Here is a 26,719-nt window from a genome sequence, read left to right as displayed (position 1 = left end):
CCATTCAATCCATATTTAGTACAATGTTATAAAAGTAAACCACAAACTTGCCCAGTTCACTCCTCATTAATAACTCACTGTGCAACCCTGAGCAAATGTCACTTAATTTGCCAGTGATCACACTGATGAAGCCTAAATACAACTGTACCATTGTTGTTTAAACTAGGGAATGGGGGAGCAGGGAGTTTAGGACAGGCCAGGTTTAGATCTATACATGGAAGAACAAACAATGGTGTAGAAATAAAAATGCATAGTAATGTAAATTCTAAGCAAACATTTAAATGTAGAAGGAGTAACACATTAAAACTAGCTTGCCGTAATGCTAGAAGTATCAAAAATAAGGTAAGTTGGAGTTGTGTGTAGTAGAGCATAATTATGATATTATAGCAATAACGGAAACTTGGCTAAATAATAAAGATGGGGATAAGTGTAACATAGAGGGATACACATTTTTTAGGAAGTATAGACAGAACAGAAAAGGAGGTGGGGTTGCTGTTTATGCCAAACAGAATTTAAATGTAAGTCCTCTTCAGTTGGATGGTGAGCCCCATCTTAGTGAGGACATGTGGCTTCGCCTGGAAATATTAGAGGAAGAGGTCTTATTTTAGGAGTGTGCTATAGACCACCCAATTCAGACAGTAATTTCAATACACATCTCTTTAGTAATATCAAAAAGGCAAGTTTACAGGGAGATATTATAGTCATGGGGGACTTTAATTATCCAAATATTTGCAGATGGAGGAGCACAAGAGCAGGAGTTTTTAGAAGTAATCAGTGACTGTTTTTTAACACAGCATGTGCAGGGGTGAAGCCTGTCTGGATTTAGTATTTTGTAATAATCAGGATAGAATTGAGGGTGTAGAAGTGATTGAACCACTAGGGTCAAGTGACCATAATGTAATACAATTCTCAGTATTTTGCAAGAGTACAGATGCAAAGACTAAAATTGTTAAGTTGAACTTTGGTAGGGCTAATTTTGAGCAGATGTGACAATGTCTAAGTAGAATACACTGGGATAAGTTTTTAAGTGCGGAGACAGTTGAGGAGCACGTTTAAAAATGTTTTACATGTAATGCAGGACAGATACATACAGGTACATAAATTTGGAATTAATAGGAAACTAAAAAAAACTCCACAGTGGATTAATAAAGATTTAAAAAAGAAGCTTCAAAAGAAAAAACTGCTTTATAAGGCATATAAGACTAATGACTGCAAAGTGAATCGTAGAGCGTATGAGAGCATGAGGGCAACCATTAAGAAGGATATCAGGGAGGCTAAAAGACAGTTGGAGAGGAATATAGCAGATAAGGTGAAAGACGACCCTAAGAGATTCTTTCAGTATTTTAGTAGTAAAAGAACCGTCAAGGAGGAGGTCAAGTGCATCAGAAATAATAAAGGGGAATTAAAAGATACAGACAGTGAAATAGTGGATGCCCTAAATTTACATTTTTCTGAGGTGTTTACAACTGTGGATAACCTCCAAGAGGTAACAGGGACTACGAAGGAGGTACTGAGGGATTTGGAAATTGAAGAGGGAGAAGTGCTGCTCAGATTAAAAGAGATGAAATCAAACAAATCACCAGGACCAGATAATATTTACCCTCGAGTTCTTAAGGAGGCTAAAGAGTACATATATAAACCCTTGACACATATTTTTAGGAAGTCACTGCACACTGCAGAGATTCCGAAGGCCTGGAAAATGGCAAATATCATCCCATTATATAAAAAGAGTGACAGGGCAGATCCAAGCATCTATAGGCCAGTAAGCTTAACATGCATCACAGGCAAATTAATTTAAGGAATTATTAAGGATAAGATTGAGCAACACCTGGCAAGGACAGAAGTTATTCTGAACAGTCAGCATGGGTTTAGAAGAGGGAGGTTGTGTTTTACTAACATGCTGGAATTCTATGAGGAGGCAACAAAAGGATACGATGAAAGTAAAGCATATGATATTATTTATCCTGACATTCAGAAAGCATTTGATAAGGTGCCACATGAGAGGTTGGGCATCAAATTAAAAGAAGTGGGAGTTCAGGGTGATGTTTTTAGATGGGTGCAGAATTGGCTCAGACACAGGAAGCAGAGGGTGATGGTGCGAGGAACCTCTTCAGAACTGGCCAATGTTAACAGTGATGTTCCACAGGGGTCAGTGCTAGGGCCACTGCTATTTTTAATATATATAAATGATTTAGATAGGAATATAAGTAACAAGCTGGTTAAGTTTGCAGATGATACCAAGATTGATGGATTAGCAGATAATTTAAAATCCGTTATATCATTACAGAAGGACTAGGATAGCATACAGGCTTGGGCAGATTTGTGACAGATGAAGTTTAATGACAGTAAATGTAAAGTATTACACATAGGAAGTAAAAATGTGAGGTTTGAATACACAATGGGTGGTTGGAAAATCGAGAGTACACCTTATGAGAAGGATTTAGGAGTCATAGTGGACTCTAAGCTATCGACTTCCCAACAGTGTTCAGAAGCCATTAAGAAGGCAAACAGAATGTTAGGTTATATAGCACGATGTGTGGAGTACAAGTCCAAGGAGGTTATGCTCAACCTTTAAAATGCACTGGTGAGGCCTCATCTTGAGTACTGTGTGCAGTTTTGGTCTCCAGGCTACAAAAAGGACATAGCAGTGCTAGAAAAGGTCCAGCGAAGAGCGACTAGGCTGATTCCAGGGCTACAGGGGTTGAATTATGAGGAAAGATTAAAAGAGCTGAGCCTATACAGTTTAAGCAAAAGAAGATTAAGAGGTGACATGATTGAAGTGTTTAAAATTATGAAGGGAATTAGTACAGTGGATCGAGACTGTTATTTTAAAATGAGTTCATCAAGAACATGGGGACACAGTTAGAAACTTGTTAAGGGTAAATTTCGCACAAACATTAGGAAGTTTTTCTTTACACAAAGAACAATAGACACTTGGAATAAGAGACCAAGTAGTGTGGTAGACAGTAAGACGTTGGGGACTATCAAAACTCGACTTGATGTTTTTTTGGAAGAAATAAGTGGATAGGACTGGTGAGATTTGTTGGGCTGAATGGCCTGTTCTCGTCTAGAGTTTTCTAATGTTCTAATGTTCTAATTGAGATCATTTAAGTCTTTTGGTAAAAGTGTGAGCTAAAAAAATACAGAGATGTAGCTGTAGACAGCATCAGAATCTGCTGAGGAAAAAGCCATTCATCGCTGACAGGATAAATCTCCAAAGAGAGGACAAACTGAGGAGTAAAGTCCTTACAGGTGAAGTTGCAGAATGCTGATATGTAACAGGGTCACAGAGTAGGGCACTCAAACCTGACAGGATTGAATGTGAAGAAGTTAAAGCTTCGGGATGCTGATACCATTGCCACAAAAAGTATTAGAAATTTGTTCAGTTTTTTTATGCAGTGTTCATGTCTGACAGTTAAGTAATCTATCTATCTTTAGTTTTAGGTTACACAAATAAACAACCTGAGCTAAAGTTCTGGACTGAATGTATTGCTTGTGAAATGCAGTTCTACTTACTTGAACTTCAGGATCAACAGTACTCACCAGTATCTTCCCATTATAAAGCATGTTATTTTGATATATAAGCTCTTGAGTAACTCTGCTTAGATTATTATAGTTTTAATTTATGCTCTCTGAGTGGTAAATACATGTGTTTTTGTGTGAGCAGTATATATTGTGTGTGTGTGCCTATATGGTGGATTATTGTGTGGTAGATTTAAGTTTAAATGGATAAATATGAGGGCGGCACGGTGGCGCAGTGGTAGCACTGCTGCCTTGCAGTTAGGAGACCCTGGCTTGCTGCCTGGGTCCTCCCTGCATGAAGTTTGCATGTTCTCCCCGTGTCTGCATGGGTTTCCTATGGGTACTAAGGTTTCAATCCACAGTCAAAAGACATGCAGGTTGGGTGCATTGGTGATTCTAAATTGTCCCAAGTGTGTGCTTGGTGTGTGTGTGTGTGTGTGTGTGTGTGTGTGTGTGTGTGTGTGTATACCCTGCGGTGGGCTGGTGCCCTGCCCGGGGTTTGTTTCCTGCTTTGCGCCCTGTGTTGACTGGGATTGGCTCCAGCAGACCCCCGTGACCCTGTAGTTAGGATATAGTGGGTTGGATAATGGATGGATTGGCGATTCTAAATTGGCCCTAGTGTGTGCTTGGTGTGTGTTTGTGTGTGTCCTGCAGTGGGTTGGCACCCTGCCCACGATTGGTTCCCTGCCTTGTGCCCTGTGTTGGCTGGGATTGGCTCCAGCAGACCCCCGTGACCCTGTGTTTGGATTCAGCGGGTTGGAAAATGGATGGATGGATGGATGGATGGATGGATAAATATGACATTTTTTGCCAAACAAGCTGCATTCATTAACTCATAATGACAAAGTGAAGGCATATCAATAGGGAAGAAATGCACAGGTGTGTGATGCCACCAGAAAATATGCTTAGTTCAAGTCTGCAGCATGGGGCTAATGGAAGGAATCAAACCTTGAAGGTACGCCAATGTATCACTAGGCACAGTCACGCACAATCTCTCATAGCAATCAGCCTTTGCAAACATAAACTCCATGACAAAACTGGAAATTCAGCCTCACCCCACATCAAAATCCCCATATCAATGAAGGATGGCTTTGCATTTTAAGCTACAGACTTGAAATTTGGCAAAAAGGTATTGTTTACCATAAGCTAAGTTTATGACATAAAACTCTTAATCATGTCCCCCATAGGGATGGCTCTGGGGCAGTGGGAGTTGTGACCTCACAGTTGACTCAAATTTCAAAACAAATTGGGATCACTGATTGTATGTAGTCTATAATTTCTTAAACTATGATCACGGGATGCAACTTTTTTGTGTCACACAGGGTCATGACTCACCGGTGTGCTCACTGGTAAAGGGTTGCATGCAGTTTGTGATGTGACTTGCTACAGAGTTGCATAGGGTTTGTGAAGTGTCTCACGATGGGTCACCACAGTCATTTATTGCTATTTGGGCAGCACACTGTACAAAATATAAATCAGCCATTCAATTCTAAAAATAGTTATGAGTAAATGAAAGGGTAATATCGTTTTGAAATAGGCAATTTGTAATTACATTCTTCCTTTGCATCTTTCCATTTTCTTACCTGGCCAACACCAGGTACCTCAGCTAGTTATTGATAAAACTAAATGGTTACTTCATATACTGATTTCATTTTCTGTGTGGGCCACAATATCCTTGCTCAATCTCTTTCTACTTGTGACTAGACGTGAAAAGCACATGGGTGGACAATGTTGTAATGCATCTGCGAAATAACATGAGACATTTGGAAAATGAGACAATTGTGAAATAACAAATTGTAAACAAATCGAGTGATGGTAATAAGTCTCTGTAACATAGAAGGAAAAAACTAATCTTCCTTTAAGAACAACAGTGAGAGTTCTCTTGGTGTAAAGTTATGGCCCAAGTGAAATGAATCACCATCTCAAAGTTATGTTTGGAGCTTCAACAACAATGAAAGAGAGGTGATTTGAGAGGCAAAAAGCAACTCATTTGCTGCACATAGGCATCCTGTTTTCATGTGTTTCCCTGTATGCTTGCTATCTAGTTTACCTCACACTTATTTAGTATGGCTGCCTACACAAAAGTAAAACTGAGGTTACAAATAAAATCATGTAAATACTTGAAGTCACGAAAGTTAAATATTAAATTAAACTAGATTATTTATACATAAAAGCACATTTAAAACAACAGAGGTTGCACCCAAGTGCTGTACAAAGAAGCATTAAAATAAACACAATGCAAAAAAAGGCGTGAATGTTAAGGACCGAGAATATAAATAATAATACCCACGCTCACAAAAAACTTCACAAACACAAATGATTCACACATACACTCCCTGTCTCTGCAGCCTTTATAGGGTAAGGAGCAGTTCTTAAATCAACATAAGAAATTTGACAAATGAGAGGTGACCATTCACTTCATCAAACCCGTTTGTTTAGCTAATAGCTAAACTGTCCCAATATCTCATCCAAATTCTTCTTAAAGTTATTGTCAAGGTTTCTGTTTCAACTACATGTCTCAGTGGTTTGTTCCAGAGTCCCACAACTCTGTACATCAAGAAGTGCTTCCTGGCTTCAGTTTTATTTGCACTTCCTCTTAATTTCCACTGATGTCTTCAAGTACCTGATTCACCATTAAGCTCAAAGAATGTTGCTGGATCTACCTTATCAATACCTTTGAGGATTTGAAATGTCTGGATTAGGTCCCCACACAGTCTCCTCTGCTCGAGACTAAACAGGCTTAACTCTCCGAGTCTGTCAGAGTAGGACATGGCCTTCAGTCCTGGGATGCACTTGGTTGTTCCTCTACATAGCTCTAATGAATACTGATAGGTGGCCCGAAACATGCTCACATTTATAGAGACAGTACATAATTATAAATATGAAACACATAAAAACTCAGAAACAACATAAACAAAAATAAAACATAACATGCACATAACGTCAGCCCAATGCATGACAAGTGCATGTACACGCGTACGTAACACTACAACGGCAGTCTTTCTTATAAAAGATACTCAAAGATGCAATGAGGCTGTCAAACCCTTCAGTCTTTACATTAGAGTACCAAAATCAGTCATTTGTATGTTTCTGACTTTTCTTATTAACTCCTGGAAATATGTTTAAGCATGTATTTTTATTTTAATTTGTTCCCTTTCCCAGAAATGTAGTGTTTCTTTGTGCTTTGCAGGAGGCAGGCATGTTAGGGGAGGTGAATAAAGAAGTTCCATGTAGGCAATAAGGCTCCTTCTTTTAGTTAGCATTCAATTTCCCTGCTATTTATTGTTAAGTTCTCCTGTCACTGTTAAAAATCTAGCCTAGTCAAATGAATAGGACCTTCTGGGCCTCCTAATAAAAATAATTATTATTTTAGATAGATTTCATGCTGCCTGTGAATGGGATTGGTAGTTCATCTCACTGAAAGAGAATAAAAAACCTTTTGCAGTTTAGAATACTGATTTTTTAAAAATGTTTCTACTCTATACTTCAGATCTATTAGTTTAATGGCTTAATATTTGCTTATTTATAAGGTCTAGTGCATTTTCACTTGTTTTGCTCGGTTCCTTTAAGTAGTTTTGTAAAACCTGTTGTGATATTGGTGCTTGGTTGGCACCGACCCGCCACAGACTAACACCAGAGGCACGGGTAAAATAAACAAAAAGATTTATTTTTTTCTTCAGCCGTGGGGCATGTCTTCCCCATGCCCCACAGACCCTACACAGTCCCCATAACACACAAGGAAAAATCACCCCAAATCACACTCTTTGTCTTCCTCCACTCCTCCCAGGCAGCTTTGTCCTCCTCCTCCTCCCGACTCTGGCGCCCTGAGTAGTGGCTGCAGGCTCCTCTTATAGCCCACCCGGAAGTGCTGCAGGTGCTCATTGACCTACTTCCAGGTGTGGCTGCGCTCCCGCCCAAACGGGCTCGTTAAGCCGTGCAGCTCCCCCTGGCGGAGGCCACGGAGCCCAACCAAGATGAGCTCTGGTGTTCCACGAAAGTGGCCCCGACGCATAACCTGGGGCTGCCAACAAAGGTTCCAAGGGACGTAGCGTGGTTCCCATGGCTGCTCCCCCGAATCTAGTCACACTGTTTTAAAACAGCCCCCTAACTGATGTTTACTTGATTATTTTGTATGTCGCTACGGACAAAAACATCTGCTAAATGAATAAAAGTAAATATGAATGTATTGGCTGAGACATCTAAAAGTGATCCAAAAAGTTATCAGTTCCACTGGTTCTCTCTGAGTAACTCACTTAACCTAACAATGTTCATAATATGGAAATTACAAAACAGTTGTTCTGTGCCTAATCTCTAAAGTGCAATTAGATAATGCTGCTTCTGCATATTACAACTAGTATGTAAAATGAAGTTTGGTTGTTTTTATGCAGTCTTGTTGGTGCTTTTGGTTTTTCTTGATACTATCTAGTGTTGCTAAAAGATACTCAATATGAAGCTAACTAATGGATGCAAGTTAGCATTACTGACTTTTCCAAGCCAAGGCCTTTTCTAGAGACAGCTTTGCCGTAGGGAAGTATCATTTAATTTGCAAGGCAACAGGCCTTGCACAGGAGAATTTCTAAGACAAAGGCTTTAGAACTGCATGGCAGATTGTCATTGTAAAACCTCTTACAAATCCTGCCTCAAGGCGAAGCTAATGTTTCAGCCTTAGAGACAAAACTGCATACAGCTACTACCCATTAAAAGCTTTCATATCCTTTTCATCCCAGCATTTAATGAAGGTCTGTTGGTTTTAGAATTTTATTTTTAACATAGCTTTTTTCTTTCTTTCTGCAACCAAAATCTATATTAGATTAATAGCACACACATTAACAAATAACACAATTTGTGTTTTTTTTCTTTAAATTATGGTTATCCAGTACCACCTAGTCCTGTGTGAACAAATGATTGCCTTCTCTCATGCCCTGGTTTAAAACAAGTGAGTTTTATACTGACCAGGCCTGCAGCCTATGGACACCTCTCCCGAATGGGGCACCCAGTAGTTTGTAGACCGAGACCGAGTCACTGACATAAAAGCAAAAAGTGAACAAAAAAAATCTGTGAGTTTCTTTTTATAGAGCTCAATAAATAATATTGTAACACCTGTGCTCTAAACCATGGATGTCAAAATCCAGTCCTGGAGGGCCACAGTGGCTGCAGGTTTTCATTCTAACCATCTTCTTAATTAGTGACCGGTTTTTGATGCTAATTAACTTCTTTTGCTTTATTTTTAATTAACTTGACTTAGGCCCTTTAGTTGTTTCTTTTTCCTTAATTAGCAGCCAAACAACGAGATACAAAATGAGCCAAAACATGACCAGCAAACTGTGTCCATCATACAATATCTGAAAATAAAGAAAGGTGAAGGGCTCAGTAAGGCTGATCTCTCAGCTCACCAAAACATTTTGACAGTGTTCTTAGAAAAAACAGAACATTAACAATTTTGGAAATGTCTGCTGTGGCACAATGAGAGCAGCAAGAAGCCATGGAATTAAATAACGGGTTTAATTAACAGCAAGAATTAGCTTCTCATTAAGAATCTGGTTGGAGTGAAATTGGCTGGACTTTGAAGCCCCAATTTAGCTTGTCATCTTTTGGCTCGTTTCACATCTCATTTCTGCTTGGCTGCCATTTAATGAAGAAAAGAATTAATTCAGATGACTGAATCCTTAAAAACAGGGCTTTTAAAATGAACGGAAAAGGAGTTAATTAGCAGTGAAAACTGGCCACTAATTAGGAGACAGGTTAGAATGAAAACCTGCAGCCACTGCGGCCCACCAGGCCTGGAGTTTGACACACCTGCTCTAAACACTAAAGCTTGCCCTTAAAAGCACAGTTGGAAAGATTACACCTTAAAAGGACTGGCGGCAAAAGGACTACCTTTAAGAGGACACTTGAAAAGGCCAGGTTTTGGCCAAAGGAATAGTCAAAAACAAACAGACGTTGCCACCCAAAAGTCAAAACAGAACAACAAAACCAACATTCTAGGCAAAAGGTACGAATAAAAAGACAGGCAAAAGTAAAAGAAAAAAATCAGTAATCAAAGTATAAAAGCAACTATGAAGCAACCATAAATCTTTTTAAACTATCCCAATGCTATGATAACTAGAGTAATCTTTTATTTGCTCACAGCCATGACATAATGATTCACAACCAAAATTGTCACCAAAAAAAATAGCATTGAGGAAAAGGAAATTTGGCAGAAACAAGTATAAAATTATGGCATTCACACAAGGTGGGTCAAGTATATAAAATTATATAAGTTTATAATTAACATCATAAAACCAAAAAAATGTTTTTACCAACCTCCTAAACCTGGCCGCAGCCTGTTATCATATCCATCCAGAAGTCTGTCCAGGATTCGTGTAAAAATTGTGATGTTATCTTTGCCATCATCTGGTAAATCAGCATCATGCCTTCCAGATCTAAGGGGAGGAAAATAATTTCAGGTCATGGCCAGGTAGTTTTGTTTATGAAGACTTGATAACAATTATAATATTAGATGATAAAATATTACCTTAGGTGTGATGACCATAAGTACCAGCTTTGAATAAAGAGACATTTGTGTTGGAACATCTATGCAAAGAATATATGTGTTTTATAACTGTATTACTCTGTCTACTAAACATGGCTAGATCCTTACCCCACCCCTACCTCTCCAAACTGGAAAATACACTTTTATTGACTTGTGCTGAACTACTGCACTGCCATTTTCAATAGTCTTCAAAACAAAACAGCCCTAAATTATAACAGAATGAAGAACATTTTTTCCAGAGTCCTAATCTGGACCAGTTCGAATGACAAAAACCAATTTAACGGACTTCATTTTTAATTTTTAAACATCTACTATTAATTTAGAATGTAGAAAATAAAGCAACAGGAGAAATTAGAAACTCTGTATGCATGATTTCTATATTATTTTGCATCAATGAATCACCAAAGTAAACAAATATACATTTTTCAACAGTTGTATTTAAGTAGCCATAGATAGAAAGATAGACAGATATATACAGTTAGGTCCATAAACATTTGGACAGAGACAACTTTTTTCTAATTTTGGTTCTGTACATTACCACAATGAATTTTAAATGAAACAACTCAGATGCAGTTGAAGTGCACGGATTGTGTTAAAAAAATGCTTTAGTTGCCTCACATTTTTATGCTATCGTTTTGTTCACCCCACTGAATTAAAGCTGAAAGTCTGCACTTCAACTGCATCAGAGTTGTTCCATTTAAAATTCATTGTGGTAATGTGCAGAACCAAAACTAGAAAAAAGTTGTCTCTGTCCAAATATTTATGGACCTAACTGTATAGAGAAAGAGAGAGAGAGAGAGTAATTTATTTGTCACAGTGGGGAAATTTAGCATTTTGTCAAAGCTCAATAAATATTATAACCATACAATAACATCCCCCATTAAATACTCACCAGAATTACTGAAACAAGACAAACTTCCAACTGGGTTAAAGATAAAAAGAGTAGCCACACATACAGTGCCAGTGAAGCATTATGCAGGCATATTACTGTTGGAATAAGCATTTCTTGACACACTTCTGCTGAATAATTCATTGGCTGAAAGGCCTCAGTGAGGATGTGCAGCATTGTTCATAGTGGCACTCCGTTTTGTTTTAATTCTCTTCTTTGCTCTACTACTCCAAGGGTTCCAGAGTGCCTCCTACAACTGAGCCTGCTCTTTTAATTAGCTTGTTGATTCGATTGACTTCTCTTCTACTGATGATACCAGCTCAGTACACCAAAATGTAGAAACATCACACTGGCCATCACAGTTTTGTAGAACATGTAAAGTATTTCAGTACCCATATTAAAGGAATGCCATCTCCTAAGAAATAAAGAGCCTGCTCTGTCCTTTTTTATATAGTTCCTCCGTGTTACAAGACCAGTCCAGCCAGTCATTGATATGGACCCTCAAGTACTCGTAGGAGTGGGCCACCTCCAAATCCACTTTGGGGTGGTGAAAGTCAATAACCAGTTGTTTGATTTTGCTGATGTTGAGTTGCAGACAATTTTCTTTGCCCCAAGAAACAAAGTTCTTCATCTTACTTCTGTCCTCTGTCTCATCCCCTTTATCAATACACCCCATAAGTGCAGAATCATATGAGAATTTCGGCAAGTGACAATAGATCATTTTTATTGTCCACAAGTGGAAATCTATTCTGCTTCAGTCTACAAACTCAAACAGTATAGGACACAAAAACTCAGGCATACAGTCAAAGGGTAAGATAAATAAGACAAAAAGATGGAAGGCATGCTAATATAACACAATAGTAGACGGCAACACTTTAAGTTCATGCTAAACCTATTTTACTTTGTTCAATTTTTAAGAAAAAAAAATTCTCATGTTGCCATGTCACTTTCATCCTACAAAGCAGTTTGATCACAGCAGGGATGAAGCTGCCTCTATCTCAGTTATTCGAATTTTTTGAGTCATGTATCTCCTCCCAGAAGGCAGGATCTGAAGGCAGCAGTTCAGATAGTATGTATTGTTCTCTGTAATCTTGGTGGATTTCCTCTCCAGTTATGTGTAAGTCAGGGTAGCTCATTTCAGGCAATGTTTGAAGTTTCTGTTTTGGAAATAGAGACCTAGCTCAGTGGCAGGGTGCTTGTTATTCATGAATGAGTTTATAGATTAAACTCCTAGCAGCTCCATCGTTAAATCTGCAACCCTTCAATTTCGTTGTTCCTTTGTAAAAGTGACAATGACAATAAAATGTCTATCTATCTATCTATCTATCTATCTATCTATCTATCTATCTATCTATCTATCTATCTATCTATCTATCTATCTATCTATCTATCTATCTATCTATCTATCTATCTATCTATCTATCTATCTATCTATCTATCTGACTTAACATGCCATTGCTTAAACTGCAAAAAAATACATGAGCAATTGTACTATTGTTTCTTGTGTTCTGAATCTTATTCACTATCCAAAGGTATATGTGAAAAATGTAAAAGTGTACAATGCCACATACTGTACATCTATGACCACACTAAACATCATGTTCTTCTGAAGACAGCCATTTCGCTGTCCCTAAATTCAGCTGGTGACAGCTATTTCAACTTTACATCATCTATGCACTTGAATACTCTCATCAGGGGAATCTGTAAAATCTACCCTGGACTCTGTTGTTCTTAAAATCTTCAATCCTGGGATTTCATTCATATTTTTTTGTATCTAATATTTTGATACAGATATTGTTGTACTGTCCATTCTTGATGTCAATTATCTCTTTTTATACGCATTGCATTAAATTTCATATATTTTGTTTTACTTTTGCAGACTCTGTCTGAATTTGGAAAATATTGCTTTGTTTATTACTCTAGTTTTGCATTAGAAATTGCATTTTATTCTTGCTTGTCTTGTAAATACCTTAATATATATTGTGATGATATAAAATGACTTTCAGGGGCAAATATGCTACCAGGGACCGCACAAAGTGAAAACTGTCCAGGATAGGACAGAACAGAGGACAGTCCAAACAGGGACCAGTCAAAGACAGCAGTATAACCACTGGCAGATGGGGAAGTCCTTAACATGCCTGGGTGACAAGGCAGTAGCTGCCATGGTTTGGTATGCTGCACAGAGCTTAGAGGTTTTGAATAAAAACCATTAAGGGCTGCAGAATAAAACACATTCCTTGGATAAAACTGTTGGGATTGCTTCACAATGTTAGAAGGCAAACCTTCTTGGCTGGCAGGTTGCAGCAGATGGTTTTATCCGAGGTATCAGAGAGAGAGTGCGAATATAGAAAGTTAAAGTTAAAAGAAGACTAAAGGCCATTTAGGCTTGATGGGTGCTGTACCAGAGGACACTTTAGTCTGGTGCTCCTATAGGTGTATCGGACTGATCTGACCCCTGAAGTAACCTTGGGTTGACAAACTCAAGGGGTAATTTGGAAATAGCTTTACTGGAAGGGAAGAAGAATATTTATAACAGAAAACAATGACATATGGGAGGCAAGAAAGGAGAATGCCTTTGTTGTAATATGGAGGGGGTATGTCAAGCAGCCACTTAAGGATGATGTCTATAGGCTCAGGGAGGAAGACTTTGCTTTATTTTCTCTCTTTCCTTTAAAGCTTGCAATCCTAACCATCATTCTCGTATGTAGTTTACTAAACAAACACACTATTTTGAACGGATCCGTGGATTCTGTTAACATTATTCTGTATTGAAACTGCATGGAATGGCAATTTATTTAAGGAATTAGAATTAAGAGATAAAAAGAGGTCAGAATAAACAAGCCAAGGCTGTAACCAGGAGTCAAGTTCAAACTAATAAACAAAGACCAGGACATCAAACAATAATCATGGTCAAGGAACGGAACAAAAGGATTAGAAACCCAAAGTTCACAAAACTAGACATAGGACAAATGTCGCTGTCAGAAACAATTACAAAAATTGCAACCAAAGAGCTTATAAAATCAGTAACACAGGTATATATTGAAAACATTGTTTTGATTATTTTATGTGTTTTTTATAAATTTTTGGACACCAAATTAAAAAAGAAAACTATTTTTCTCTATCACATAGTGTTTTATCACAAAAAACATTTTTTAGCTGTCACACTATTATAAAATACCAGTATTTTATTCCATGCCATTTTCAAAGCCTGTTTAATCCCGAGCTGGGTCATAGGTCAATATTTTATTTTGGTAATTTGTCTGAATTTAATATTTTTTTTAATATTAAAATCTATCTTTAAAGCAAAAAATTGAGAAAATGAACATTGCTGGTTGATATGTAAGGACCTGAAAGATCTACATATTTTGCTGGGTCAGCAATTATGACTTACATAATTCCCAGGTTTTCTCTGTGACTTGGAAAACAGATTCAGGAATTGACATTGGGATCAGAGGGAATGAACAGCAAGAAAACAGTTGCAACTTGGTACCAAAAACATCATCACACCTATCTTGGTGGATCCAGATAAAGTGCTGTTATCACCATTTCATACTAAGCTTAGTTTAAAGAAGCAGTTTGAGTATTTGTGGCAAACGTTTCTGTGTTAGTGTAAGACTACATTGAACAAGGGAATTTTTGGCTTACCTGATATTAGACAACTGATTTCCGAAGTAGAGATTGATGGTGCTATGAATGACCTGGACTGAGAGGCTTAGGTGTCATTCAAAGAAGTATTTTGTACATTTTTTGGTAAGAATAAAGCACATAGATTACAAAGGAACTGTGAAAAGTATAGTATATCAGTTAAGATTATGGATTTGGGCTGTAATTCAAGTCTCCAAGTTCTCTTTTTGGATTCGCATTTGGAATTTTTCCCTGAAAATCTTGGATTGTAGAGATTGAAGCACAGGGTGAAAGATTCCATCAGGAAATCAAAGACAGGAAAAAAAAAGTACCAGGGACTTTGGGATGTCAGTATCATGGCGGAACTAGAAAAAGTATATGTACAATGAGCCATAAAAATAAGAAGTGGCAAAAAGTAGGGAAGTAATAAGAAAATCAATGAATATGGTTTCTCTACATATATGTTTCAAAATATTAGACTGACTTAAAAATCTCATTTTAAATTAATTTCGAACAATATCATATACATGAACAAACCAAGTAATTTGTTACATTTTAATTAGGCTTCTTTGTAGTTAAATGTAACGTGATGTAAATGTTTAAATTATATTTTTTATGTCTTAATGAATGCCAATAAAAATAACTATTCACAATTAAAACTATTTTTGTGAGTTTCATGTTGTAGAGTTTTAGAATGAGTCTGCAAACTTGGACAAACCAGGGTGTCCAAGAGGATAACCTTTATACAGTAATCCCTCCTCCATCGCGGGGGTTGCGTTCCAGAGCCGCCCACGAAATAAGAAAATCCGCGAAGTAGAAACCATATGTTTATATGGTTATTTTTATATTGTCATGCTTGGGTCACAGATTTGCGCAGAAACACAGGAGGTTGTAGAGAGACAGGAACGTTATTCAAACACTGCAAACAAACATTTGTCTCTTTTTCAAAAGTTTAAACTGTGCTCCATGACAAGACAGAGATGACAGTTCCGTCTCACAATTAAAAGAATGCAAACATATCTTCCTCTTCAAAGGAGTGCGCATCAGGAGCAGATGTCAGAGAGATAGAGAAGAGCAAACAAATCAATAGGGCTGTTTGGCTTTTAAGTATGTGAAGCACCGCGGCACAAAGCTGTTGAAGGCGGCAGCTCACACCCCCTCCGTCAGGAGCAGAGAGAGAGAGAGAGACAGAGAAAAATCAATACGTGCCCTTCGAGCTTTTAAGTATGTGAAGCACCGTGCAGCATGTTGCTTCACGAAGCAGCTGCACACAGAAGGTAGCAACGTGAAGATAATCTTTCAGCATTTTTAGACGAGCATCCGTATCGTCTAGGTGTGCGAACAGCCCCCCTGCTCACACCCCCTACGTCAGGATCAGAGAAAGTCAGCGCAAGAGAGAGAGAGAAAAGTAAGTTGGGTAGCTTCTCAGCCATCTGCCAATAGCATCCCTTGTATGAAATCAACTGGGCAAACCAACTGAGGAAGCATGTACCAGAAATTAAAAGACCCATTGTCCGCAGGATTCCGCGAACCAGCAAAAAATCCGTGATATATATTTAAATATGCTTACATATAAAATCCGCGATGGAGTGAAGCCGCGAAAGGCGAAGCGCGATATAGCGAGGGATTACTGTACTCCTTGAGCTGTGATGTCATGACATCCATGACCCCTGATGTCACCCCAAACAACCACATAGCAACCGTCAATACCAAACTCTCAAAATGGCAGTGCAAACAGAAAAAAAACAAAAACAACATCATACCACTATGGGATAACACAAAAAATAAGCAGCACAGGTAAAGATGTGTGAAACAAAAAAATAGATGTGACCATTGGATTCCTGGGTCTCTAAAACCTGCAGATTGATATCTAAATTATTTCTGGTGTTCCAGGAACCATTCATAAAAATTTAAAATGAGAGTGAAATCATGACAAGAATATAGCAAAACAAGGGAATGCTCTCCCGTTACATGTGGTTGATTAACCCGATTAAGACATCGTGCAGGTTAAAGTCACAACAAGACAAATTAAAAGATTACAGTAACATCTCTGAATGACTTGTTTAATGATTTTTCATTACAAGGCTTGATCCATTTGGCCAGCTGAATTCTATATTCAGAACACAAGCCTTGAAAAATACAAGGTTGCAATGATAAAGATTTAATTGCTGTACTTAATTAAAGAAGGAGTCACAACAACAGCAGTGACTTAGTAATTAAGGAAGTGCCTTGGCTAAACATAATACTTATTTTCCCTTTCCCTGAACTTTGCAATGAACTGTTGATTTCATCTTCCTGGGATTTTTTTATACTTAAACTCAAGGTTGCTCAGTGTGTGAAATGCTTGAGAAGTAAATACATTTAACCATTTGCTGGTAATTATTTATCCTCTTTTAATAACACCAGTTACAGCATAGGATTTTTTTTCTTCTGAGAAATATTACTGTAAAGACAGGAATTATTACCCAGCTTTTGGTTTACCATGTTGAAATAAAAGGCTCACATAATATTTATCTGGCGTCTCCTTTTTAAAAATGACACAATAGGTTAAAAAGCCTCTGAAATGCTGGCTTGTGTAGAGTTGAATGAGTCATATTCTAAAGAATTGACTGAAATTGAGAAAATGTGATAGTTGAAGTTTTTTATCACTATGTATCATAGGGAGACATTGTCACATGACTGTCTTTGTGCCACACAAACTTCTGACAAGGACATGTGCGCTAGTGAATGTGGTGTTACAAAGCCATTGACTCCAACATAAAACTGTTCTGTTATGAAAAAAAGAAGGAGCGATCACAGGACAGTCAAGATGTGGAAGCCAAGAGATTTTTCCAAAACAGATATTTCAGACAAAGCATGCTTACTTAAGAAGGTAATGTACAAACAGTTCTCTTTGAAAGTGTCTGAGCCCTTTTTATAGCCCCTTATGTGTTAAAATTCTGCTGTGGATTTTTTGTTTAATCAAAACTATCCCTTACTTAAGTAAAAGAATGGATTTATATATACAGATGTACTAAAGTGGAACTGCAATAAAAAAATGATAAAAAAATAATTAACCTACATGCAAAACTAAATGAACCACAAGATTCATTAGCTCTGTGAACAAGGTAATTATAAAAACCAATCACTGGGTTAAAGCCAAAGAAGCCCGTTATTAAATAAAGATAATATACCAAGTTAATTTGGTCTTATTTATAAAATTACTGTAACATGATCCCACCATCTAAAGAGACCTCTGACGACCTAAGGTGTAGGATTGTAAGTGGTCATCAAAGTGAAGAGATTTAAAAAACGACAGCAAAACTTTTCAGGATTCATTAGTTTGCTGTTAAGCATGCAGTTTACAGATGGAGAAAATTTAAGGGCACAATGACTGAACATAAAGGTGAATGAATAACATGACTTTCCTAAACCTGATTAATTAAATTCAGAGTCTCATGATGATGGAGCCTGCCCCGGCAGCTCTGGGTACAAGGCAAAGGAAAGCTGGTCGAGATTGGGTGTTCTTTTAAATTGCCTCAGAAAAGGGACAGCAAGAAAGCTAATTCTAATGTCTAAAAGAACCCCAGGACCACAGATAATCAGCTCCAGACCTCAGTTGTTTTATCCAAGATTCATCTGCATGTCTCGACAGTGCCATAGAAGTAAAATTATAACAACAATGGGTTTATTGTGCATTAGCTAAGATTGTATATTTGCAATCAAAAGAGAAATCATTACTCTTGTCATGTCTTTATTGGTGTATTTATAAAAAAGGCTATTTAATCAAATAATTAAAATATATTTTGAGGGACAGTGTCAGGGTCAAAACTAAGCAAACCACAGTGTCTTTTAAGAGCTATTTGAGATATTGGTTTCATTTTGTAGACCTTTTTGAGATATTTTATTTCTTTTAGCTTTAGTCTTCCATTTTAATCAGAGTTTAGATGAATATTGATGCAAAAGTACCGGTATGCTTCTATAAGATGGCCATTTTGACATTATGCACTGGTACATCGGCAGCAACTTGTCACACAGTTCCGATTAAATCATTGCAAACATTAACATGAGGAGAAAAAAAAATACCAGAACTAATTAATGAAAAATAAAACATAAAACAAAAATGAATGTATTAATGAAATTAACATAGATATTATTTAGCTATTTATTTTACTAGTCATGCACAAAGGTTGTGTTTGCAATGAGCCTGTTGAGTAAGCTCAAATGAACAAACTGAAAATACTAATAGAAATTTGGTTTATATTAAACAATGTTAAATAAAGTTTTTCCATGTTTCCCAAATTTTAAATATAGCATGTATAGTTTAAGATTTCCTTCTTACCAGTGTACCTCTTTTTAGGCAAAGCATAATCTGGTGAAAGTGATAGTAAATATGTTTTATCTAGTCTAGAGAAAATGTGGTGTTTATTTAATAATATTTAATATATTACAGATGTTATACATGCATACTATATTAATGATAATAATTAAATAAAAAAGGAAAATAATATACAGTAATCCCTCCTCCATCGCGGGGGTTGCGTTCCAGAGCCACCCGCGAAATAAGAAAATCCGCGAAGTAGAAACCATATGTTTATATGGTTATTTTTATATTGTCATGCTTGGGTCACAGATTTGCGCAGAAACACAGGAGGTTGTAGAGAGACAGGAACGTTATTCAAACACTGCAAACAAACATTTGTCTCTTTTTCAAAAGTTTAAACTGTGCTCCATGACAAGACAGAGATGACAGTTCTGTCTCACAATTAAAAGAATGCAAACATATCGTCCTCTTCAAAGGAGTGCGTGTCAGGAGCACAGAATGTCACATAGATAGAGAAAACAATCTCTAGCAAACAAATCAATAGGGCTGTTTGGCTTTTAAGTATGCGAAGCACCGCGGCACAAAGCTGTTGAAGGCGGCAGCTCACACCCCCTCCGTCAGGAGCAGGGAGGAGAGAGAGAGAGAGAGAGAGAGAGAGAGAGAGAGAGATAGAGAGAGACAGAGTTTGTTTTTCAGTCAAAAATCAATACGTGCCCTTCGAGCTTTTAAGTATGCGAAGCACCGTGCAGCATGTCGTTTCATGAAGCAGCTGCACAAAAGATAGCAACGTGAAGATAATCTTTCAGCATTTTTAGACGAGCGTCCGTATCGTCTAGGTGTGCAAACAGCCCCCCTGCTCAATCCCCATACGTCAGGATCACAGAAAGTCAGCGCAAAAGAGAGAGAAGAGTAAGCAATCTAGCTTCTCAGCCATCTGCCAATAGCGTCCCTTGTATGAAATCAACTGGGCAAACCAACTGAGGAAGCATGTACCAGAAATTAAAAGACCCATTGCCCGCAGAAATCCGCGAACCAGCAAAAAATCCGCGATATATATTTAAATATGCTTACATATAAAATCCGCGATGGAGTGAAGCCGCGAAAGGCGAAGCGCGATATAGCGAGGGATCACTGTATTACAGATGTTATACATACATTCTATATTAATAATAAAAATCGGGAGTTGTCTCCCCAAGACATTCTCGTTTACTCAGATATGGGGATGAATATTTGACAAGTAAACTGCAAGACAATGATTATATTTTTATATTATGTACATTAAAAAACCATCAACAACAAATCAAATCAAATTAATAATTTATTGAACAATTATTATAAAAGTAAAATAAAAAAATCAGACACAACAGTTCCATGAATAAAAAAGTACCACTTCCTGCAGAAATAGCTCAAAAGTTGATAGAAATCTATGTTTTGTACCTAATACTTGTACGCAAAATTTCGTTGACTTAACTGAAAGTGTACTCAAGTTATCGTGTTCACACACACACACAGACAGATAGACACACAGACATAATTCCAAAAATGGCATTTTCGGACTCAATCTCAAAATCAAATTTTTGGACGATTACAATACTTTCCCTACGAGAAAGTAATTTGGACTCAGGGAGGTCTAAAATGTTGAGAATTTTTGTACAATTACAATACTTTTCCTATACGAGAAAGTAAAAAGTTAAATAAAAAACGAAAATAAAAAACTGATATTGAGTCTGCCTAATGTGAGGGTCTATATTTATCACTTTTAGATCCACATCCAGTGGTTTCATTTTTTTGTCTTTGTTTCAATTAGCTTAGAAAAATTCAACTTTGCAAAAACACAAAAGTAGGAAATGGCAGAAAATACTTTACAACTTTATCTGATTAACCGCGATATATTTTGAAGCCATTTCCAAGGACTGTTCTTTGTATGAATGTGAGAGGGTCTTCGGCCACGTTTGCCCATTTGTTAAAGGGTTCCTTATCCAAACAAAGGGATTGTCAGATTCAAGGAAATACTGAGAAAGGTCTTCGTACAGACTCTCCAAATGTTGCCTCATATAAGTTTCATTAGCCAAGTTCATTGGTAATTTATGAAGAGATTTCCAAGACATTTATACTACTAATGAACAGATCACAGATTTGAGAAATACCAATGGGTTTCAGATTTCAAATGAACTCTTGTTCAATACAATAATGCAGGTTTTCTTGATCTGTCATATCCTGTTATATGTTGCCTACTATACATTAAAGATTTGCTTTGTCCATATATTAAGAACCTTCTCAAAGCTCAAAGAACCAATGTCATATGAAGAGAATCCTTCCCAGTATGAAATGGTTTGTTGTTAAGCAGTAATTCTATGAGGAACCAGCACCCCCAGAAAAGTGCCTTTAAAGAAGCTTTATTTTTAACAGGGCAGTTGAATGTCTGGGCACAAGCTTGTAGAATACAAAACCACTGTGTACTTCTTTATTTATTGTACTTTGTATCATACAAACACTAAATCATGAACAAAATTCATCATATCAGTGAATTCATCATCTTGTATTACTTGGTAGTGACTCTGCCAGACTCATTTTCAGCTATTCCTAAGATTCTAAAATGACCAGTGTTATTTAGGAAAGTAATATGATCTCTAGGTCTTACTGTCAGTTGGCCAATCACTGACGCAGCTCTGGATTTTGTTATGAAGTAAGCCAATTTATATACGTTTCCAAAGCTTTTATTTTTGCACTCCTATCACATTGTGCATTATTTCCTGGAGAGTTTGAAAATGTTTTCATTTATTTAAAAAAAAACACTCCAGTAGGCTTTGCTTGGTATTCTTTATTCTAAAACTGTGAATTTTATTTGGATGGTTCATATTTTTTATCTTTGAGTATTTCATAACAAATCACACTTAGTGGAATAAATTTGTGATTATTTGTGAGGAGTAGTGGCTCTCAGGCTAGGGATCTGCACTGGCAATTGGAAGGTTCCCTGTTCGAATCCTGTAAATGCCAAAAAAAAAGGGACTCTGCTCTGTTGGGCCCTTGAGCAAAGCCCTTAATCTGCAATTGCTGAGCGCTTTGAGTAGTGAGAAAAGCGCTATATAAATGCAAAGAATTCTTATAACATCGCAGTTCATGAAAATTCAAATCTAAGATAATGTTCATCATATTTGATGCATTTTTTTCATTTCTTTTAAACTAATCCCATTAATAAACATACAAATTGTAGCTGTGTCTTTTCTAGGTTCCCAAAGTTGATTAGCTACTGAGTTGGCAAGACAGGATCCAGCATGAGTCAAACACTTAACAAAGAAAGACCAAAAACTTTCTTTTAAAAAGTTTAGTGAAAGTTTAAAAAAAGAACAAATCACAAAAATTCAGAATAAAAGGCAAAAGGGAAAAAAAACTTTAATCATAACTTTCTCTTATTAAACTTCAGTTGTTCTGTACTTAAAAGTTGTTACTTTTCTATGGCAAACTTATAGGCTTCACTTTAGTATGTTAGTACGTTCAATACATTCGGTATGGTTTAAAACTGCTCTCCATGCCTCAGAAACTACAAAGCATAAACTGAACTAGTATGTAGTCGGAATGATAAAAAATAATGACTCCATTTTTAATTTAGCTTGTGGGGTTTATAACGGAACCTCCCATTGAATATAATATACAGGCAAACATTTTAACTTACCTAAGGAAATGCTCCTATCAATTTAACATAACCTAACTAACTAACAAGTGGTTCTTACACAAATGGTGCATATTCTTTAAAGATGTTATCATTACAAAAGTCTGAGGCAGATACAGTATATCGCTATGTTCTATCAATTATCATTAAATAATTTTTTTCCTGCTATACATTTCAGCCAGCAAATCATATTAAAGGCTGTAAGAATTTTAAATGAGAGCAATTTTGTTAATTAAGAGGCCATACTTCCAGATGCACTGGTAGCTAGTTTTGCGTATCTTCCATAAAGACAAAACATACCATGAACTGACCCTTAGTGCTGTTGTCAGTAAGGACACCAATTGTGCAATGTCAAAAGTCAGCCTTTAAGCCAATTATGTTGTGCAAACGTTTGGTGATACCAACTTCTCTCCTTCTACACTTTCAGTGTCAACAAATGAATCTGAACACATTCGTTGTTATACAAACTTTATATTATAATGTGAGCATATTTCTTATGTATTAAATTCCCTTCTGAAGCTTAAAAACTGTGACAAAGTTAAATCTCTGCCATGTACCCTCTGAAAACCTACTGCATACCCCTGGGGGTACCCACACCCCACTTTAAGAAGCATTGTTAACTGGTCTTACCTTAGCTTACCATATTTTACTACATCACATTAACATTTGTAAATTACTTGACATTTAGCATTTTATTTTTATTATGTTTGTAAATGTGTACTTTAGAGAGGTCTATTCTCCAATGAGAAGGGCAATTGAGATGAATTGAAATTTGAATAAACAAAGTACATTTATCTGGTGGATGCTGCTTTTAGTATCCCACCTACTGCGCTTTCTGACATAATTGATGTTTCTTTGAGCAGCTGATAAAAAAAGTCATTATTTATGAGCTGTATGTGCAGAATGTGCTCAATATTTAATCTTTGAGTGCTAGCTGTCAGAAAGGTCATAATTAAAATCATTTTTTATACTTTTCACCTTTTTTGGCTTTCTTTCACATCATTTCTATTGCTTTAATTCAACAAAGAGGTACATATTATTTCTCCTAGGGACATCTCTGGTGTTTTATATTTTAAGTTTTTTTTTTATCTGCCGCCACTCTTAAATATACACTATTGATTTACTGTCAGTTTTGTTCATCCTAACTCCCGCCAGTGAAGCATGCAATGACATTGAAGATTAAAAAAAGCATTTGTATGCTACAGTTTAAAAAATATAACCATATATTGTATATTAGCACGTTCTTTACTTAGTTAGCACGGTGATGAACTATTTTTCCTCCTATGTCTGCAGTAATCAGTCATCCACATAACTTATTTGCATGAGCATAATTAATTTGTATATACAGCTACACGTTAGAAACTGTTAAGTAATGAATGACTATGCAGAACATATGAAGTATAATACTTTATAATAGAACTTTCAAGTCCATATTTAAAAATTGCCTAATTAATATTTAAGTTGTATCAGTCAAATAAGAGAGTATAATTCTATAAGTTACCTGGGTCAAGTTCTAGATGTGATGATGCAGGTTCGCTCCAAAGCTCCCATCGTCCTTACGGGAGCCCTAAAACCAAACACCGTCGGTAATGTCACCGAGATGAGCTGACAAATGAGGACAATTCTCTAATGAAGCCAGGGGTTAGTGCAATCAGTGCAAAGGTGCTTTTATTAAAAATCAGCAAGCTAAAACAACTAGTGCAGTGCTCCACATAATGTGACGATGCAGGTCGGTTGGGAGCCTGGAGCAGACCCACATCGTCACACTAGAGTCAGCCCAATATGTATTCTGAATGTTATTGTTTATTATTTAATACCTTTATTTAATGAAAACCTGTTGTTTCCCTTGTGGGCATAGCCATAAGCATCTGCACTTTTCATGACTGCAGTCATTTTTCAATATGATTGCATGATTGCCTTTTGAAAATGTCTTTAGTATGTTTCTATGTTTAGGATGTTTACAAGAAGATCATTTTTCTGTTGCCAACTTTCACAGATAGTTAAGTAAACTTTGTTTTGCTGTTTTGGTCTAAGTTAATCATTGATTTCTGTTTTTTATGTTTTGTTTGGTTGGTGATTTGCAATTGTTTCTTAGGTTTCAAGATGTCTATGTAATTGTCAGAGGACATACAGTACTACACTATGCTAAAGAAGACCAAGGAACACGGTTCACCTGCTGTTCTGATTCTTTTTCAAAACCAGTACTCTGGGGATTACCTTTTCCTCTTTACCTCTAAGTTTTTTTTTGGCCTCTTTGCTTATGATTAGATTTTCTGAGGATATTTTTTGTCCTACTTGGACAGGCAGAGACAGAGAGGCAAAAATGTTAAATGTTCATGAAATAAAGCTAAGAAAATTGTTAGTCTGAAACAGACTGGAGTCAAATACCAGAAAAACAATAAATCCAAAAATAACCAAAATCCAAAACACTAGCTATGATATAAAGTCAAAAAACAGAGCAATTCCTAACTCTTTAAATAGACTTAGATCACCAACTAATCATTCCTAAGTTTGCCACAAAATTTAAAAAGTTGGACACCTAGAGAACAACATCGTCATCTTAGTGTCCACCTGATGACATCACTGGTATGATTTTTGAACTACATGCAAACCTTGTTACTGTACTTGTTGCTGGGTTTAGAATATTTTTTCTATGTGTATATTTTACAGTCTATCAAATTGTCTATCTATTCATCCGCTCCACTCTACCGTTCACTTTGTTCTACCTCTTTAGCCTTGAAGTATGGCATGTATATTGGAAGCTCTCTGCATTCATTGTTAATTATGTGTCATTGTTAGCCCCTTGTGATGGTGCATTCAATGAATGGTGCTGTATAAAATAACGATTGATTGACTGACTGATTGATTGATTGGCACGCTGGTAAAAAAGCTGAAAACTTCCAAATTTGCCCCACCAAACATTCTGATAAACAGACTGTGCCAATGCGCCCACATCATAAAGCAAAGCATTTTCAAACATTGCCTTTGATTTCTATTTTACAAGAACATGACTAGTGTTGTACTTTAATTTATTCATTATTTCTAAACCTACATTCATTTCAGTTTAATTTGTAAATGTATTAAACTACTTGATGGAAAAAAAGCTGAATTTGCACAGTAAATACACAGTAAGTTCATCTTTGGTTATTTTGAAGTGTATAAAGGTTGAAAAATAAATGATTATAAAGATAAAATAATTACTTCTTTATGAGTAATTTAGCATTAGAGTGTGAAGATATTCTGTATATAGCTGAGTGAAATCAACCTCTTAAAGTCAAGAGTCTTGTTCAGCTAGAGATCTTGAATGTTTATGACATTATGTTCAATCTGTTATGTTGATGCAAAGACCTCAAAGAATATTTTGATTTGAATTCAGTTGAGCCAATTTAACATTTCAATAGAACTTTCCTTACTTACCCATTGTGGCAATGTATTTATTTTATATATGGTATACAATATAATATTTTTTGCATAATGCATCAAGTGGGGATCAGCTTTGGTAGCTTGTTGTGCACAGGGGTCTGAATTGACATTAGTCGTGGTTGGACTGCAGTGCTATAGAGTTTACATCTTTTGACAGTTGCCATCTCTAGTGGAAACATTAAGCATATTACAAAATCAGAAATTTTGTATTAGATACCAGTACCACTGAGATTATAATTTGATACCATGACAAAAAAATGACATTCAATGGCTTTTTATTAAAAGTAACTCCAATTTTCAAATGAACAATATTCTGTTTTTTCTGTAGTAGAATATAAAATATATAAATACTAGCAGTAACAACAGCTTTAAAATAGTAGTACTGGTGTATCCATTAAGCGGTTATCCAACTATCATTTAAAGTAAATTAGTATTGGCATTCAAAAATATTAAAATCAAATACAGGGCTTGGATTTTAAAGTGAGACAGACATTGGGATTCCTCCAATGTAACAACAATGGCAGGTGGGTGTGATGTTATAATCTTAGGGGGAGTTCAGATTTGGGTTTATAAAGAGTGATATCATCCTGAACTAACTGATTTATCTTAATATGTGCAGATTGTAAATTTATTCTTTAACATTTCCTCTCCACTAGCTGCAAATACTGCTTAAAATCAGTACTAAAACTAAAAATGCAAACATTATTATATCTGTATCATTGAATTAGTGAGTTCCAAGATAATTTAGGCTATTTT

At 36.4% G+C, this 26,719-nt stretch overlaps 1 protein-coding gene across 1 annotated transcript in view; it reads right to left on the bottom strand.

Moving 5' to 3' along the window:
- gabra3 (gamma-aminobutyric acid type A receptor subunit alpha3) overlaps positions 1-26,719 on the bottom strand; it is a 534,464-nt gene that overhangs the window by 360,680 nt on the left and 147,065 nt on the right. The window contains exon 3 of the mRNA XM_028816097.2: positions 9,826-9,944. Within this exon, the coding sequence (XP_028671930.1) occupies positions 9,826-9,944 (119 nt within the window). The remainder of the gene's footprint in view (positions 1-9,825; positions 9,945-26,719) is intronic.

The sequence above is a fragment of the Erpetoichthys calabaricus genome, chromosome 12 (assembly GCF_900747795.2).
Source record: "Erpetoichthys calabaricus chromosome 12, fErpCal1.3, whole genome shotgun sequence".
In the NCBI taxonomy this organism is placed as follows: Eukaryota; Metazoa; Chordata; class Cladistia; order Polypteriformes; family Polypteridae; genus Erpetoichthys; species Erpetoichthys calabaricus.
This window is presented reverse-complemented; position numbering and strand designations above follow the sequence as displayed.